At 34.9% G+C, this 17,525-nt stretch overlaps 1 protein-coding gene across 3 annotated transcripts in view; it reads left to right on the forward strand.

Moving 5' to 3' along the window:
* LOC126367196 (netrin receptor UNC5B-like) overlaps window positions 1-17,525 on the forward strand; it is a 195,949-nt gene that overhangs the window by 132,162 nt on the left and 46,262 nt on the right. For all 3 annotated transcript variants that reach the window (XM_050010616.1, XM_050010615.1, XM_050010618.1), the window contains 2 exons: window positions 3,527-4,093; window positions 15,496-15,695. In XM_050010616.1, the coding sequence (XP_049866573.1) occupies window positions 3,527-4,093; window positions 15,496-15,695 (767 nt within the window). The remainder of the gene's footprint in view (window positions 1-3,526; window positions 4,094-15,495; window positions 15,696-17,525) is intronic.

Raw genomic sequence — 17,525 nt, forward strand, 5'->3', positions numbered from 1 at the left:
GTACGCATGGATGGACTGATGTAAAATATTTATTTAGGAATTGTTCTAATTTGTGATACAAAATCTTAAACATCCTTATGTTAACCCACACCACACACCTTGATATGCTGTTTGATATAAGGAGACGTACATATAAATTTCTGTAATACATTGCATATTAAGTACAGCTTTTTTTTCTTAAATACAGATATCTCAAGTTGCAGAGCTATAAGTTTTCAAAATCCAACTTGCAATCAGCCACTTTTGGTATGGGAGTTGCAATATCAAAATGTAGGCACAAAAACACAGCCAAGGAATGGAATAAGCCGGCGTCGGTGTTTCCTGCATCTTGTAACCTGGGGTCCTTTAAGCCATGGGTGAATAGGCATCTTTTGGGTAAGCTCGCTCCACCGTCGACCTCTTCTTTACCTCGTGAAAGAATGGGGTCAAGAGCAAACCCATCTTAATTAAAAAAAAGGTAACGAGCCTCCCACCTATACGTATAGACATTCAAATTAAAATTATTTATTACTCCAATGTGTATTAATTCATTCCGTGCTCTGTGTAAGTAGCGAATCAACTCGTCGTGACTTCATGCAACGTAACTGTACATTTTCTAAATGGAGTTTCGTCATAGCGATAACACTTAGCACTTAGCGCGTGAACCGATATAAAGGACGACCCCAATTACGAAATACCAAATGAAAGCTGAGAGACAGTAAGAGATAATATCCATCAAACGTTAATTAAAATTTGGGATAAAAGCTGCGCGTTGTCAAGTAGTTGGTTTGCTCGTGCGCATTGATTTGAGACCGTGCTCATTACTTGTAATCAATTTTCAGTCAGGTGAAGAGATAGGAAAGTATAATTTATTGATGCTATAACTATGTAACTTTGTGATAGAGGTAGAAAATATTTCATGTTACATTGTTTTACCTCTTTTTTTATATGGCAAAATAATTGATGATAAGAATCAAGTAAGTCAATCTAAACCTTGGAAACTTAAATTAAATGGCATATTACCACAAAAAATAAGATAGACAAATTTTATATAGGAAAAGAAATCCACTTGTCATAAGAGACATTTAAATATCACTAACATGACATCAATTTCTTTGCCGGAGTAAAAAAAAATATTCCTGACGACATAACTTGAGTCAACTAGCCTACTAAACAAAAACACGATCGAAAAGAAAAAAGAGACATTGGATAATTCAATTAAAATTACAAAGAAAACAACTTTTCAAACGACAAGCTTAACAACCCGGACTACCCGAATAAACCTGTTATTAATCAAAGCCACTAAAAACCAATTAAAGTTGACGCTTGGGTTACACAATCGAACGGGATCGGGATAAACAGGTTCTAATCAAATGCTTCGTAGCACCACCATCAGAATGTGTAATTGACCTACGTCACTGACATCCACCGACGGACAAATGGAAAGCTACATCAGAAATATAAATACCTTAAAAATTAAAAAAATACCTGTGTCATGTACAGACAAAAATAGAACCATCTCTTTTAAGAGTTTTACAAATTGACAGCTGTCATATAAATTAAAAAGTCGATCACAACTAAACCCTCTTGGTTGTTTAAATAAACTAAAAAGTTACAACGTCTTCATAGCAACTAGCAATATTGCTAAAATTACAAATTTAAATAAAGACCACGGTTGCTACAAAAATTAAAGAATTGATTTGCCAAATAACTACCACTTTTAATAGACTCTACTTACCTTAGATGTCCAATGCTTCAACGGTCGATAGGCTGTTAGGAATGGATCGCTTTATCGTTCCATAATGAAGTCAAGAATGCAGTCTTTTAATTTGTAAACATGAGAGTCAATGTTGGACTAAGGTTAAATAGCAACAAATAGTTTGCTTAGAACATAAATTTATTTGCGTTATTTGACCCAATTGTAGAGATTTCCGTTTCGTTTAGTTTTCAAAAGTAATTGGATTGATGTGAATCACATACTTAGGTGTTGTTATAAATATTTCTATTAACATCACACGCGACGCGACCATCGACTACAGGGACTGCGAGAGATTTTTGTTAGCCGCTTACTATGTCCAAAAAGTCAAGAAAGAGAAGTCGATTAACATCATAAATTCTGAATTTGAACAGCAAATGATTTCATCAAAAATGTTTTCAAGCATTCGTCAAAGTAATTTCCCGGAAATATTTGTACCACTACCTGAGAACGACTAAAATTGGATTTTTAATGATTTTTAATAAGACTTCTAAGCACCAACGAGAGGGAAAACAGCAAACAAAATCCTATTAAGGAAAAATAGATCCCCGAAGAAACATGCCCTACCAAACTCGGAAATAGAAATAAGGAGCGGAAGTGAAACTAATTATGTTATTCTCAGTTCTCCGTTGCGGTTTATTTTCGTATTTGCTGGTTCAAATAATAGTAGAGGTATTACTGTCAACACTGTCTACAGTGTAACTTATACTGATGTGTTGATAGCAATTTCTTAGCGAAATTCTGGTAAGGGAACTTAAAATTTCAAACACGAATCTGTTTGGATTGTAGAGCGTGGAATTAAGGTAGATTTCGGTTCGGTTGGTGGGGTACTCGTAAAGTAGGGTGAGCGGTATCCAAATATCTATGTTTTGCGTGTAAATAGGCACGAGTGAGGCGTCAAGCCAGGTGCGTGGAGAAATCGATGTGTAGGGTACATGTTATTATGAGAGTTGCCGTTTATTTAGACTGACGTCGAGTATATTTTAACGGTTCACAATTAGAAGGAGTTTAAGAGATCAGTGAGGCGATTTGTCTTATAGCAGCACGTGTTGTGGCATGTTTAATTTTATTACCTTAGGTAGATACTTAAATGACGGGGATATTAAATGATGCACAGGATTTGAAAGGAATTTAAACAAAAGTAGTTAAGTTGTTAGAATCCTAAACTTTTAACATTGCAATTAACATTTATATAGGGACGCAAATAAAATACAGCTGAGATCATTAATACATAAACTAAGCATCTGTTTGTAATGGAATTTCAAATAGAGTCGGTTTGCAAAACACAAGCTTTATTACGTTCATATGAATTTATTAGCAAACAAGATTTCAAATGCAAATGTATTGAAAGTACACGTATAAGTAATTTTTCATTTTCCTGTCCTTATCCCTTTTATTTGAGGTTGGCGCAAAGGGGTTATGGCTTTTTTACAGCCGACTGCTTCCTGGAATCGAACTCTCTTTTAGGCTTTGATAGGAATAGAACGATAATGCATATAGGTACATATACAAAGGGACTCCCTTATCCAAATAGGTATGGGCACAGCCGCAAGGCAACCCGCAGCCACTCTTGATATTTGTTCCAAGATTAATGTTACGTTTGATATTAGTGTCAAAATATCAGCCGATTGCCTAAATACATAATTCAAATCAAATCTGTTCGTCATTATCGAAAGGACATCTGCGGTCACACTTGAGTTGCAATCTTAACATGGATAGAGTTGATAGCGATGTCTATCAAGAATTATACAGTAAATCTAGCTATACTAATTTTCTTATCTCTTGTTTTAGAACCATCCAGCACACCGGAGCCAGACCGAAGTACTATGGCCTCCACGCCGCCCATTCCTCTCCGACCAGAATACGCACACCCCGCAGGAGTAGAAGCTTTCGACCCTTACAACTCAGAGAAGAACAACCCACCTCCTCACAAAGACTATTTAGAAGAAGATTACGATCACGAACATAAAGAGGATGACCATGAACATAATCGAGAAGATGCTGAACTACCTTCTCTAAGCGGCGATCATTTACTCGAAAGTTCGACTGATGACCTGCCAATGTTCCTATTGGAACCTCAACATGCGTATGTAGTTCGGAATAAACCGGCTGTTTTGAGATGTCGAGCAGCAAGTGCTTTGCAAGTGTACTTTATGTGCAATGGCGTTCGGTCGGTTGCGAGTACACAGTTCGAATTTGTTGATCCTCAGTCCGGAGTGAGGATTGTCGAGGCCGAATGTAACGTGACAAGGGATCAGTTGGAGGAATACTTTGGGGAAGATCGTTTCTCGTGCACATGTTACGCTTGGAGTAGTAGGGGCAATATCAACAGTCAACCAGCTGTTGTAGAATTAGCATGTGAGTATTACTTTCACTATGTAAATGTAGTAAACTTAGAACTAAGTCTTATGCAAAATGGAAATCACTTTAGTTGAGAAATGGGGGAAAACTGAAGATTAAGTACAGCGACATTACTTATCTACGACTAGTTATGACCCAAATGATATATTATCAGTGCAAATACTATAGGAGTATAGAAATAACGAGTTTAATATCGTAATTAGTAGATACATAATATTCGTGCACTAATTACCCTGCGAATAACCGCAGTGACAATGTATTTATAATACAAAGTGGTATTTTCATTATGAATTTCATAGCTCCTAACACTTTATGACGCGCGGTAAGCGCCGTTAAATAAAATTCCTTATCTAGCATGAAACATTGCACTTCAAAGTTCTTATAAACACACACGCAAAGTTTATGACGTACCTAACCTCATATAACCTCTATTGGGGTTGAGTCTTACGCGTTGTCAAAGTTTCAGCCACTTGGTATTTGAAAATGGCTTATGTTGAATTATATAGGAGTAGATTAGGCGCGAGTCTTTTTATAACGATTAAGTTCTGTTATTAAAAACTAGAACCTCCGCGTTCTTTTGGGGGTCGATTCCTATCAAATTTCACTACATAGTATATTGTTCCTTCAACGCTATAACCAGTTCATTGCAGTAATAAATTCATCACATTGGAAGGATTAGATACCTCAAGTTGCTTCTACAACGCGTCTGGGTTGGCAGATATCATAGAACATTCTATCATTCCATTTGTCTCCTAATTATGAATGAAACATCTATTTCATAAAAATGTATTTTATGTCTTTGTATCCAATATTGCACTCTCCAGCCATAATGGATCTAATTAGGTCGTGGCCGCAAAGATCCAATTCTCTAGATCAATCTGCACTACAATAACCACCGTCACCATCTAGCTATTAATGAAACTTATACGATATTAATGAAACTTTACACTTCACTGTTTACTTCGTATCTTACTGATTTATTATCTTTTGGAAGCCAATATAACTTGAAATTTGAAACTGTAAAATAACCACTTGATCAGAAGAAATTGTTACAATAATTCACAGATCTATCGGAACAGATAAATTTTATTTGTGACAACTAGTAGTGTAACTAAAACCGTGAGATATCATTTTTACAGTAAACAAAAAATATTCACCAATAAATCGGTTTAACAGCACATCGTTTCCAATAAACACGTCAATGACTTCAATTTTGTAACCGGTTCGAAAACCGATATTTCCGTTGAAGCGTGGTGCAACATTTCATCAAAAGTCATAATTTCTGAGAGTTTCCGGGCACAAAATAGACTGCCCTATATTGGGTTGGACCAAGTTCGGAACGATACGTCAACTGCTTTTGCTTCCTTCGCTACTATGCTGCATTTCCATTGCATTTAGTAAAATATTACTAATATCCTTGAGGGTTAAAGCAGTTACAGATAAAAAAATGTAGTTAAAAATATAAAAATCTACACCAATGATTTTAAAATAATCCAAATTGGGTGTAAATTTTTGCAATAAGTAAGAGTAGTAAAATGTTATGGTTGTAATATAAGTTGTAAATTATGGTATAAGTACTTGGTATAAGTAAGTTTAGGGCTATACCTAACAAAATCTCAACAACTATTACAAGCAGAAAGTGAAACAGTTTTTAATTTACTTGACAGGCGACTAAATTAGGTAGGTGATTATAAAACAAGTCTGGTGATTCAGCTAGTTTGAAAGCAGACGTCAGTCAATTACTTGTTCTGTTTGGTAATTATAATTTGTAAAGAAATTATAGATAATGATTGTTTTCAAAATAATAAGGTACTTATTATTAGCGGCACGCTATTATGAGCGTTTTGACACTTGTCCCGCTCATTAAGTTTCATATTAATTGAACAAATACGTATTACATTTAACTGTATTGACGGAGAAAATTTCTGTACTTTATGTCAAAGTGGCTATCATAGCGTGCCGCTAGTTTAAGTATTTATTTAGTTTTATACCGTTTTAGGCTTGATAAGTTTTAACTTCAATGAATATAGAAGGTACAAAATTCTCCGTCTCAAAACTACTCTGCTACTTTTTTCGTTGATTTATTTTTTCATCATGTAGGTGTACCTACCAGTTTATTTCTTAAATCCTTCTTTTCGATTTTCAATTTTACCTTATATTAAATCTTCTTATCTTCAGTTTTCCAATTTAATTCGTCAAAGCTCATTCTAATCTGGTCGAACAAGACACCGTTTTCCTCGAAACAAACTTCTTTCGTTTCCACGGGGAAAAGTATAATAAAAAATATAGCAAATTAAATTTCACAAGTCCTTGGAAGCGTGAATTTCATTTTGAATATCTGTTCGGGAAACTCCTGTGTTAATTTTTTAATGGTTTATTCATTGAGTCAAGTCAAATAGAAGAGATTTGATTCTTTTCTTTTACGTTTTATTGCCGTGTGTATTTATTTTCCGAGTTTAATATTGTGTGGAAGGTGGAAGGAAATGATTGTCTTGGTGTATATTACAGTTGACGATACGAAGTGTAACTATGTTACCAATGGAATAAAGATATATATTTTAGTTTCTTCCGAAGCGAAACTATAATCGACACAGTGTAATTGTTATGTTTATTCTTACGTCTAAGAAAGCAATATTGATATTTGATATTTGCGCATATTTTAGTTCACAAAGTGAACAAATGTCCAATAGCAATATTGCTTTCTTGGACGTAAGAGCCAAACTGGGCACCCTCAGGCCTGTTGTCTTAAACGTTGTACCGGGTGAGAAACTTCAGCGCTCCCTATTTGTCCGGCCAAATAGTTAATGCCATCTGCAGCAAATCTACAATAAGTCACATCAAAAAAAATAGACGTAAGAATAAACATAAAAATTCCACGGTGTAGATTATAGTTTCGCTTCGTAAGAAAGTCAAATTATTTACAATTGTTAACATAGTTACACTTCGAATCGTCAACTGTATACATCAAGACAATCATTTTATGTTTTAATGTGGCATTTTAGCCCCCAAGCTGGTTAGAGACAAAAAATCTAATATAAGTCTATTCCACCAGTACAGGACAGGACCGATACTGGGACCTGCTTTGTGTTGCTGATCATGTTTAGTATTCTTCCCTTAATTCGAAGCGTGCGTGTAGAGAAACGGAACTCAATGTCCTGTTGCACAATACTTACATTCGGATACCTGAGTGATGTAAGTTCACAAAGATAACAAACAAAGATTCAACCTGAGCCTAACATCTGTGTGACCATGTATACCCAATTGAGAGTTGTACTGGGAACCTTTCGTAAATCAACAACAGATGCTAACAAAGCTTGAAGGTGGTTCCATACTAGATTTGTTTAATATTGTCTGATGTTATTGTGTGCGTTATTTACAGCCTCCGTGATCCATTGATTGAGTGTTGGGCTCCCGATCCGGAGGTCCCGGGTTCGAACCTCCTAACTTTATTTTAAGTTACGCCTGTAATTTTCTTATCCAACAAAAAGGAAAGGGGCGGCTAATCCACAGGCATAAATTTTATGAAACTTAAATAACACGTCAATTTTAGGCAGACATTTAAAAAATACTTCCAAAATTTTAACAGCACACGCTAAACGGATTGCATATGAGAGAATTCGCGCGGGTTATTCCTCTATTTTAAAATTAACAGTTGTCAATCATTCGTCCCTTTCCTCTTCGGCGGATAAGAAAGTGACTGGAATAACTTAAAATAAAATTAGGAGGTGTCTGCAGGAATTGGAGCCATTATCTGTCTTATTACAAAACGAAAACTAAAGTTATTACCAGATTTAAAATGTAGTCTGTGCTGCGAACGCTATCCACGGATTATAACATAACATAATTCCTGTATCCTCAAAGGTAAGTCTCAATAAATGACAAATATTATCATACCTATTTGAATGAGAATTCACTATCGTGCGACAGGGTTCTAAAGTGGGTACATGAAATTGCTCATGACTGTACGCATGATGAACATAGATCTACGTATGTAATAAGTACGCATAACACAAAACTAGGACCGACAAGATAATTCCTACTTTCTCCGGCTGATGCAGCGTCAAAGAAAAACCAATTTTCATAACATTCGTGTTTATTTGAATACGAAAACAATTTCATTTCAATATTTCCTCCGATAAAAATAAAGAAGCGGGCTTGTGACAGGAATATTACAATCAAAAGCCGTCTTAGATATTCAATTTGTCTACCAATTTCGTCGCACAAGAATCAATTTACTAACGTTTCCGACAGGGTTGGCGTTAGGCCGTAAGGTCGACACTTGACCCGTGGAGCGCTATCCGAGGTGCGTCTTATTTAAGACATGTCAGTTGTTTTCAAGATGGGCCACAAAGATTATGTGCTGTATGAAAACGTTAACATAGTTAGATGGAATTGCTTTTGGTATGTTAATTTTGTAGCTAAGCTAGGGTCAAAAGCGAAGGCTATACTAACGATAGTAAAAGGAGCATTTTATTTGAGTTTTTAGTTCGTTGTAATTTAAAAATAAGTTTAAGTATATTTACTGGAATTAGCTTTTAAGTATTTGTCAAAAAAAAAATGAAAATCTTACTAAAAAAATACGTAATGACGAAAATCACATCACTAATTTAAGAGCCACGCTCTTGTTAGTGTAACATTTTCCATGCTATTTTTAGGGAAAAATAGGGCAGTGGTTTCCCTCTTGCCTTCCGCCCCGCAGTACTCTGACGCGAGTGGGATGGCGCCCAGAGTAGTCTATTTCAAAGCCGTACTAGGACTCCTGTCCTCCGCCTCTGAATAGTACTATAGTACAGTCCCTGTGACTCGCCTCTTCCGTCCTGCATTGCCGCATTGAATAACAAAAATATATGAGAAAAACCATAATACCTTTTATTGTAAGAAGTGTGTTATAGCTTATCTAAGCATTATGACGGGGCATCACTATAATTGATATTTGTCAATTTTGTCATAAAACAAAAACAGAAGGTCATCATATACATATTAAACGGCAGTAGATAGATTTTATATATGAATATTCATAATACAACACCAGATACTTTCAAATCCGACCCTGTCCAAACCACGAAACAAATTTTATAATACACCCAATTCCGAAGATGAATGCTGTATCAAATTCTTGAATAACGAAGATGTATGGCGCCATTCATAATAATAAATATTATTGTTCATAAAATCCATTATGGCAGCCGCGATTAAATTCAAAGCTTGAAGGTAAATCTTCTGTGCATATTAAATAAACGTCGAGTCGAACGTTTGTCGAATTTATTATGCGTTGTGTAACGTAAATATGAATGCTACTTGTGATTTTCGATTGACCCAACACTATACAGGGTGTTAGTTACATTGTAACGAATACTGAGAGGGATGATTCAGCTCATTATTCTGAGTTAATATCAAGTGGAATTTTCCACCGCAAAAGTATAGAATTAAAAATAATTAAAAAAACTAAAAAACATCATGAATTTTGCGACGGAAAATTCCACTTGTTATTAACTCAGAATCATTGTCGATTCATACCCCTTAGTATTCGTTACGATGTCACTAACACCCTGTATAATATACATCGATCGGCCGAACAGTCGATTTCAACAGCGAACTTAATGGAGAACAATAAAATTGAATTTATGATTAACGTAAACTAAAAGCCTGAAATAAAGAACGAATCAATCAAAAATGTACTCAAAGTAAGTAGTAAAACAAACTTTGATAATGGAGTTAAACGTTAAGTAATTCATTATTAATTTAAGAGCCAGGCTCTTGTCGGTGTAGAAATTTCCATGCTACTTTTTTAGGGAAAAATAGGGCAGTGGTATCCTCTTGCCTTCCGCCCCGCAGTACTCTGTCTGACGTGAGTGTGATGGTGCCCAAAGTGGTAAAACACCAAAAATATAAATGTACGTACCTAAGGAGAATTAAAACCATACTTATTATTATTATCCCTAGACCACTTAATCTTTCCTTTATGTCTTTTCACAAGCCGCGGTCCTGTGTGTGCTACGTCCAGTCTCTCCGATAACAGAACATGTTTATAATAATATAAATATATGAATAATTTGTAATTTAATTGCTATCTATGATTTAAATGTAAATAATGCTACTGCAGAAAAAAGCTAGTAATCCGAAAGACAGAAATGATAAACGAAAAAAAAAATAAGTAAGAACCAAAAGTGAACTTAATGGTAGACAAGGATCAAGTGTTGCTATATTAAGAAACAAAACTGTTTAGTGATCCATTAAAACATCGCGAGTGGATGTAAATACGAACAGTCGTCAAGACGTCACATACAGACTCAGTAATAGTAAATCTTGCTGGACTTACCCTGACACTTTTACGGTACTAACAGCATTTCGTAAGGTCTCTATTCATGTCTATGTTTAATGAGTAAATAAATTAATGGGTTTTGTATGCACACTAATAAACTCACTCGCGATCAGGGTAGGTACCAAGAGTGATAAGTCGTTTGAAGATAAATGCATAGGTACGTTTCTATCTTTTTTGTATTTATTTGCGAACAAATATATATGTTCATTCCTCAGTTATATTTCTTGTGTCTAAATCCACGCTCACTTCAACCAAAATGTATACAGAATTATCATTTTTTGTTTCTGCGCCGCGCTAATATATCACATAAAACAATTTATTTCATTCCAACAAAAGCCTTACCACAATCTATTCATATGCTACGCTTCCCTTCACGCAACCTACGTAAATAGAACATGTATTTGAGCATATAGCTTATAGTTATGTAAAACCACGCGCGAGTTCCGTATAATCATTAATAGCAACGTGTATTCCAAGCTCTTAGGGAACAATTAAAACTGTCAGGAACGAAATTTAAAGCGTCTGTGTTACACCGTACTGTACAATTAGGACTGAGTGTGGATGTCTCTGTTTCGGAGTATATTTAGACGTTTATGAGTTTTGGCTGAGCCGGCAGCTTTCACTTACCCATGTTTATATTCGTCTTGTTTAGGTTGGGTCTAAAATTTCTTGCTTTACTACTGTAACACCAGCTCTTTTGCTAAGATGTAATTACTTATTATGACTTGTGGCGCCTAACCCGGTGAGTAAATTGCTAGATGTGTTTATATATCGGTAGACAGCATCAATCCGTTTATTGATGACGAATTTGTTTCTCGAACTTTATCGGATCTGATTTCATCAAATCGTTTGACGTTGATAGAAATTGATTGATCAGATAGCATATGTTTGAGAGTTTAATAACATTAACAACTTTGGTGCAGATACAGACATCGTTATATCACATCACGTTTTAACTAAAATATATTAAGAGAAGTGAGTAAATTAACACAAAAGTGTTTGAAAACGTTCAGTATGTTCGAAAAACTAAACATATAGATTTGAGAGCTTCTTGCCATTCATGAATATAACGGACTGCCCATTTCTGTAAGGAAGAAAATTAAAACTTATAATTGACAATAAAACAGTAACAAAACTGGCAATAACAGGAAATTTACACCGGTACTACACACAGTACTTGTAAGAGCTATGAAATAAACGGCTCATACGCAAAGCGGCATGTTAACATACAGAGCTAATGATGCGCCCAGGCTGTGCTAGCAAATAGTCCTACAATGCAGATCAAGCGAGCAATAAAACATAGCACAAGACACAGGACGTGTGCAAGTAATGGAGCGTGCAGCAAATTTATAGCTGCACTCAGTTTAAACCACTCAGCGCTGAAGCGCTATTTTGCCAGAACATTACGGTGGAAAAAGCGGGGTGATTTGTTAGTTTTCGCGCTATTCAGTTTTTGTAGGCTGGTGAAATGTGTTAGGGAAAATGGTAGCATAGGTGGCTACTGTTAGAAGTTTCCAAGGATTAGCGCCGTTTTTGTACAATAAGCTGAATCTTGAGGCGTGAAAGAGTAGCCTGGGTTGAAGTGATATCTAAGTAATGTTTGTTGAATATATTAATTTCTCAAAACAAACGCAAACCAAACACTGAATCTGCAACTGTTAACATATTTTTGTTAAGCAATCGTGAATGAGAAACTATAAACATAAGTTTAAAAAAATTGAAAATAAAGTACTCGATAGTGAGTTATAAACGAATAACAAAATAGCAACTGGAAAAGAAAATACGAATCCAAAACGACAACAACTTCATAGCACTAAAGAAAATAAAACTAACAATGAAAAATACAAGAAAATTCAAGCTTTAGAAACTATTTTCGCATTCACTGACGGCATTGCAAGCAAACAAAGGTTGGGAAAGAATGAAAGCAACGTTGCAGGTTTAAAACTACTGATGGGTATAAATGATAAGTGTTAGGCAGTCGGTAGCGGCGCAGGGCAATAAATTACCGACTACGTTTCATTTCCTCTACGAAATTCGTACCTACGGCGCTGTGGACGCGTAACATGTGCTGGATGAGTTGGGTTCGAATTATAATGGCGAAGTCTGATTTATAATGGACGGGTTTTCGTAGACTCATAATTGTGCCAAAAAAAAACACTTAATAATGTTTTATTTTTGTTCCGGCCTTTAGAAACTACTTAAGAATCGAAAGAAGAACAAAAAAAGAAGTCATTAGTTTGTTCGTTTTGACTTTACCCACCTTGTTTTAATGTCACCGAAAACTACTTAGTCGAATTTTAGATTTTTTAATGTATTTGAAGGCTCTTCTAGCAAGCTACCTGAACTCATACGAAACACGGCTGAACGTTGTACGGATTTGCTAGCAGTTAACATTGAATTATTTCGCCGACGCCTCCCGCTCCATCCCTGTTCCACTACATTTGAGTTCACTCCAAAGTTTGTCATAGTTTTCCCACTGCATTCCTGCTTGTTTCAGTTATATTTTTGCGGTGAAATTATTCATAGCATAATTTATGTTTTATCAACTAAAAAAACGACAAAGAAAAGGAATACAAGAAGAAAAGATAGAAATTAAGATTTATACGTTTGTGTCTGCATATAGCTCACGTTTGTAATTTGTATCTCAATTGGGGTAGTCAGAGGTACCTCGGATAGGCTTGTATCCAGAAATCAGCACATTGTAATTAAAAGTCAACTTAGATACTTGTTTCCTTAATGTTTGTTGAAATATTCATACCTACATCAATGCCTCATCACCTGCTTAGCGTAATCCCATTTTGCACAGTGTCTGCTTACCTAACCTGAACATTTTACAAGTTCGGTTTTTACAGAAGCGACTGCCTGTCTTACCTTCTAATCAGCGAAGGCAAAACCAGCCCAATTTATTTTAAGATTAGGTCACACACCTCCGAAACGCATTTCGGGAATCTAGGTTTCTTCACGATGTTGTTCTTCACCGCTAAGTACGTGATAATCATTATAATCCAAATATGGATTCGAATGATTCGAATCCCGTGCTGGGATTCGACCCTGCAACCTCACAGTGAGAATCTAGCGTTCTTGCAACTAGGCTGTCACGGCTCACCTGTATACCTAGGTATATCAATGCCTGATTATCCTTTGTTGAACTACGCTTAATAGTCCAGATATTCTTACCATTCTACTATAGTATACCTATAATGTAGACAAATATCAGCAGTAGTACTATAAAAGCCTCTTTCCCCTACGTCTGTCTAAAGTTGCGAGTAATTTAAAATAATATCTGTTTCTTCCTCGGTATATTTCCAGCCGGTTTTAATATCAGTAAGAAATAAAGCTGCTTATTCAAGAAAGACTACTTGAAACAGAATGCTCTTGCTATTGTTGAGGATTTTGATGTTCTTTTAAAAACTAGGACTGAAATACTTAATGCTTTTATGCAGGAGTGGCAGCGAATAAAAATCATATGACGCGTTCAGGTGTTTATATGCGCTTTTTGTTCTGGTACGACTTATTCAGCTTACAAGACGAATATTTCGGAACATCGACCACAATCGACGTCCATTGTTAGATCATGTTCTATACAGATGATATTCGAATGAAGCTCCTGTATTTCAGAGGCTACCTTCGCCGTTGACACAGGCTTAGTCTAAAGCTTTTACATTACGTAGATTCCGGACGTTCAATCATAGGCAGTGCATCGTCGTTGCTACATTGTACTAGCTACTACTTATAACTACTAGTACTAGTACTTGGTAGCTTTTGTATTTAGTAACTGTTTGATAGCAAAGTATTTGTAGGCAGTGCTACATTAGTTTCTTACATAATAAAATCAAAGCATTTTTGATTGATGTTGTTAATTTCAACGTAAACATCATAATATATTGCAAGTTCTTATAAAATATAAAATTTTGTTTTTTGTCACGAAGCGATTTTTTGTATGATTCCATCTTATTATGTACAATACATAAAGCTTATTTCATGACACCTACACCCGTACCAGAATATGCTGCTAAAAGTCACACGAATTTTAGCTCTGTCTATAAAAGTTGTTGACAAACTAATCAGTATTGTTTGGTCAATAGTTTAATTAACAACAATTATGCTGTGGGTGGAAGCTGTTCAAATTACACAATCGACGACCATCTCGTTATCTTTTTTATTAAGAATGACATGAGAAGACACAGTCTGAGTGGTATAAGAATATACGCGTTAGCGACTAAAATATTAAATTTTTAAGCAGGTATTTTGTTTAGCAAGTTTTATTAACCAAATCAGAAATTAGATCTATTTATTCATCGTAATTATCACGTTGTTGGTCTAAACTTGTTGAAGGTCAATAAATCGATCTCCAAACTATAAGTACAAAATGCACACAAAAAGAAACATGCGAAAGAATACAGAATAACGCCTTTCTTGAAATCAAAATAAAACCAAACCGTCTTAATCTGAATAGATTTGCTTATATATACCACGACGTCACTAAAGTGATCATGATATCGATCAACTACTTGCATAATCGTTTATCGTAAAATAGTAGCACCCTATTAAATTTTCTGCAGTTTCTAAAGCTTGGTGAATCTTTACCGCTAACCGCTAATATTTTGTATCCAACCCGAAAAGTTGCACAATAATAAAGCTGGTTTCATCCTTAAAACAACAATTATCGAATTACTCCTATTCTGTCGGTTTGGCAGCATTGTTGAAACTATACAATGTTATTTTATAAATTGTTATTGACACTGTATGATGGTACATTTTGTATGAATTGTGTAATATTCTATTCAACAAATTGTTCTATTATAGAAATAGCAACGTAAAATATGATGGACAGGATGAATTCATTGACACTGACGCTTAATAATATATTTCGGTGAATGTTTTCTATTCCAAATTGTAAATAAATATCTATTATTGCAAAAACCGCCAAAATATTTACCAATACCATAACAATTTTATAGCGTTGTATCATCCTTTAAATAGTTTAATATCGATATTGAGTCCCTTGTGAAATTATGTTCTGATTTAACCAAATCCTTCGAAACCCATCATAAACTTTTAAATTCTTCTCCAACAGACCTCAAGAAGCAGTTCACGGTGACGCCATCACCAACATCGGTGGAAGCCGGATCCGCTGCTTCTCTTCGATGCTCACCTCCAGCCGCTGCACCCTCTCCACGAGTCACGTGGCTGAAACATGGAGCGCCATTGCAGCAAGACCACAATGTGCTCATATCTGCTGAAGGGAATCTGCTTATATCACGAGCTACTTTGCAAGTAAGTTCACAGTAATTATTGTTATTAAAAAAATCAATGTTCTTTATAAGTTTCGTAGTTTCGGTGTTCTTAAAGCTAGACATCATTATAGATTTTCTCGTTTAATTATCTAAATATATGTATAAATGTTATATGGTTAATACTATTAGGTTTAATTAAACATAACAATTTAAAAACGGTGACATTTCATCCGATAGTAAAACATTTTGTGGACGAAGAGGAAGAAGAAGAAAATAAATCTCATGTAATTGTAGAAATTAACAAATATATTTATAGTGCATCTTACACACAAGAGTGATCATTTTAATGTGGAGGAGTTAAGAATTTCAAAAACCATAGTAGTTTGCTGTAACACCAACAAAAATATAGGTGTTCACCTATATTGTGATGGCACATTTTAAATGGCATATTGGAAGACGTCATTTCATATACATTTCTTAGTGAATTTAAACACATCTTACATTAAAAGTAGCTTTAAAATGGCAGACCGAAATAATTCTGTAACTACAAACGCCAAGAGGAACTTTAGAAGAGCTAAAGGAACTGAAATTAAAGTTTCATACTACGACGCTACTCATTAATTAGTTTTAACAAGTAATTAGTTACTCCCAGCGAGTCATAATTCGTAGCTAAGAATATCTTGACTCTTGGTTCCACATTCAATTCCCATTTGGGTAGAAATTTCAACTTCAGTAGAATATCTGCTTCGATAATTTTAATTAACCTCATCAAAGTCAGCTTGACATTTTGATATTAAAATGGTTTATTAGGTATTAGCTTCTGAACCCTAGAGGATGTGCCTATTTAGATTAAGTCACAGATTTAAATGTGAGGCACTATTTTTGGCACATCTAGTGTTACGCATCACTTAGTAAGAATCTAAGCTTTGACGTTAGTTTAGTCCACAACTAAAACAATATAATGAATGATGGATAATAGTATATCAAAAGCGATGTCTTTGTTTAATCTATCATCTAAATAACCCAGCTTCCAAAGCTAGGTGAGTAATTTCCTGTTATTTCGAGTTCTTTTCTTCCTTTTCTTACAGCAGCAACTTTATTTATTCGTGTAGAATTTGCATCAGTGGTTACAACATATTAAGGGCGTTTATTTCTTATAGACAGATCTTACAGACAATAATCTTTAGCATCGTTTCACTCATTAAGTCCCAAGAAACTAATTTCAGCTTCTCATGCCTCATTCTCTTCATTACAACTTCCAAATTTCACAACCGTGTTTTACGACCCATAAATTTCAGCTACATTGTAAGTTTATAAGATTGTAAAACCACACTTAGTCGAAACCGCAATTCCAAACAATGGTATGAAGGAATTATTAAAAACACGTGCCTATATAGGTCAAAGTTTTTGCCACCCATCGAGTTGCCTTAATCGGTTTGATGATCTACGAAGCTTGTTTCTAAACATTTCGTCTTTAGCATTATAGTTTAGCTCATTTTCTTTTTTAAACTTAAGTAGAAAGGTATCATGAAATTTAATAACCTTACAGAAAATTCCACCCATTTGTACTGTTGCTAAATTATTTGTTGTGTGCAATAAAGGATGTTTGATTTGACTTGGAAAATCGCAAATCTTGATCAGTTACAAACTCTCATGTATTCCTTCCTATAGAAATACAAATACCTTGTGTATTTACAAAAATATGGATCAATTTAGTTTCAAGTGTTTAAAATTGCATTTAGAAGTGGTTTATTTTTTATATTAGAACAAGCGCTCGGAAAAATCTTTTTATTAAAATATTGAAGATTAAAACAGCTTTTGTAATACTAATCTCATTATAAAATATTATTTTACTTCCTGGCCTCAAATA

Source organism: Pectinophora gossypiella, chromosome 5 (genome assembly GCF_024362695.1).
Source record: "Pectinophora gossypiella chromosome 5, ilPecGoss1.1, whole genome shotgun sequence".
In the NCBI taxonomy this organism is placed as follows: Eukaryota; Metazoa; Arthropoda; class Insecta; order Lepidoptera; family Gelechiidae; genus Pectinophora; species Pectinophora gossypiella.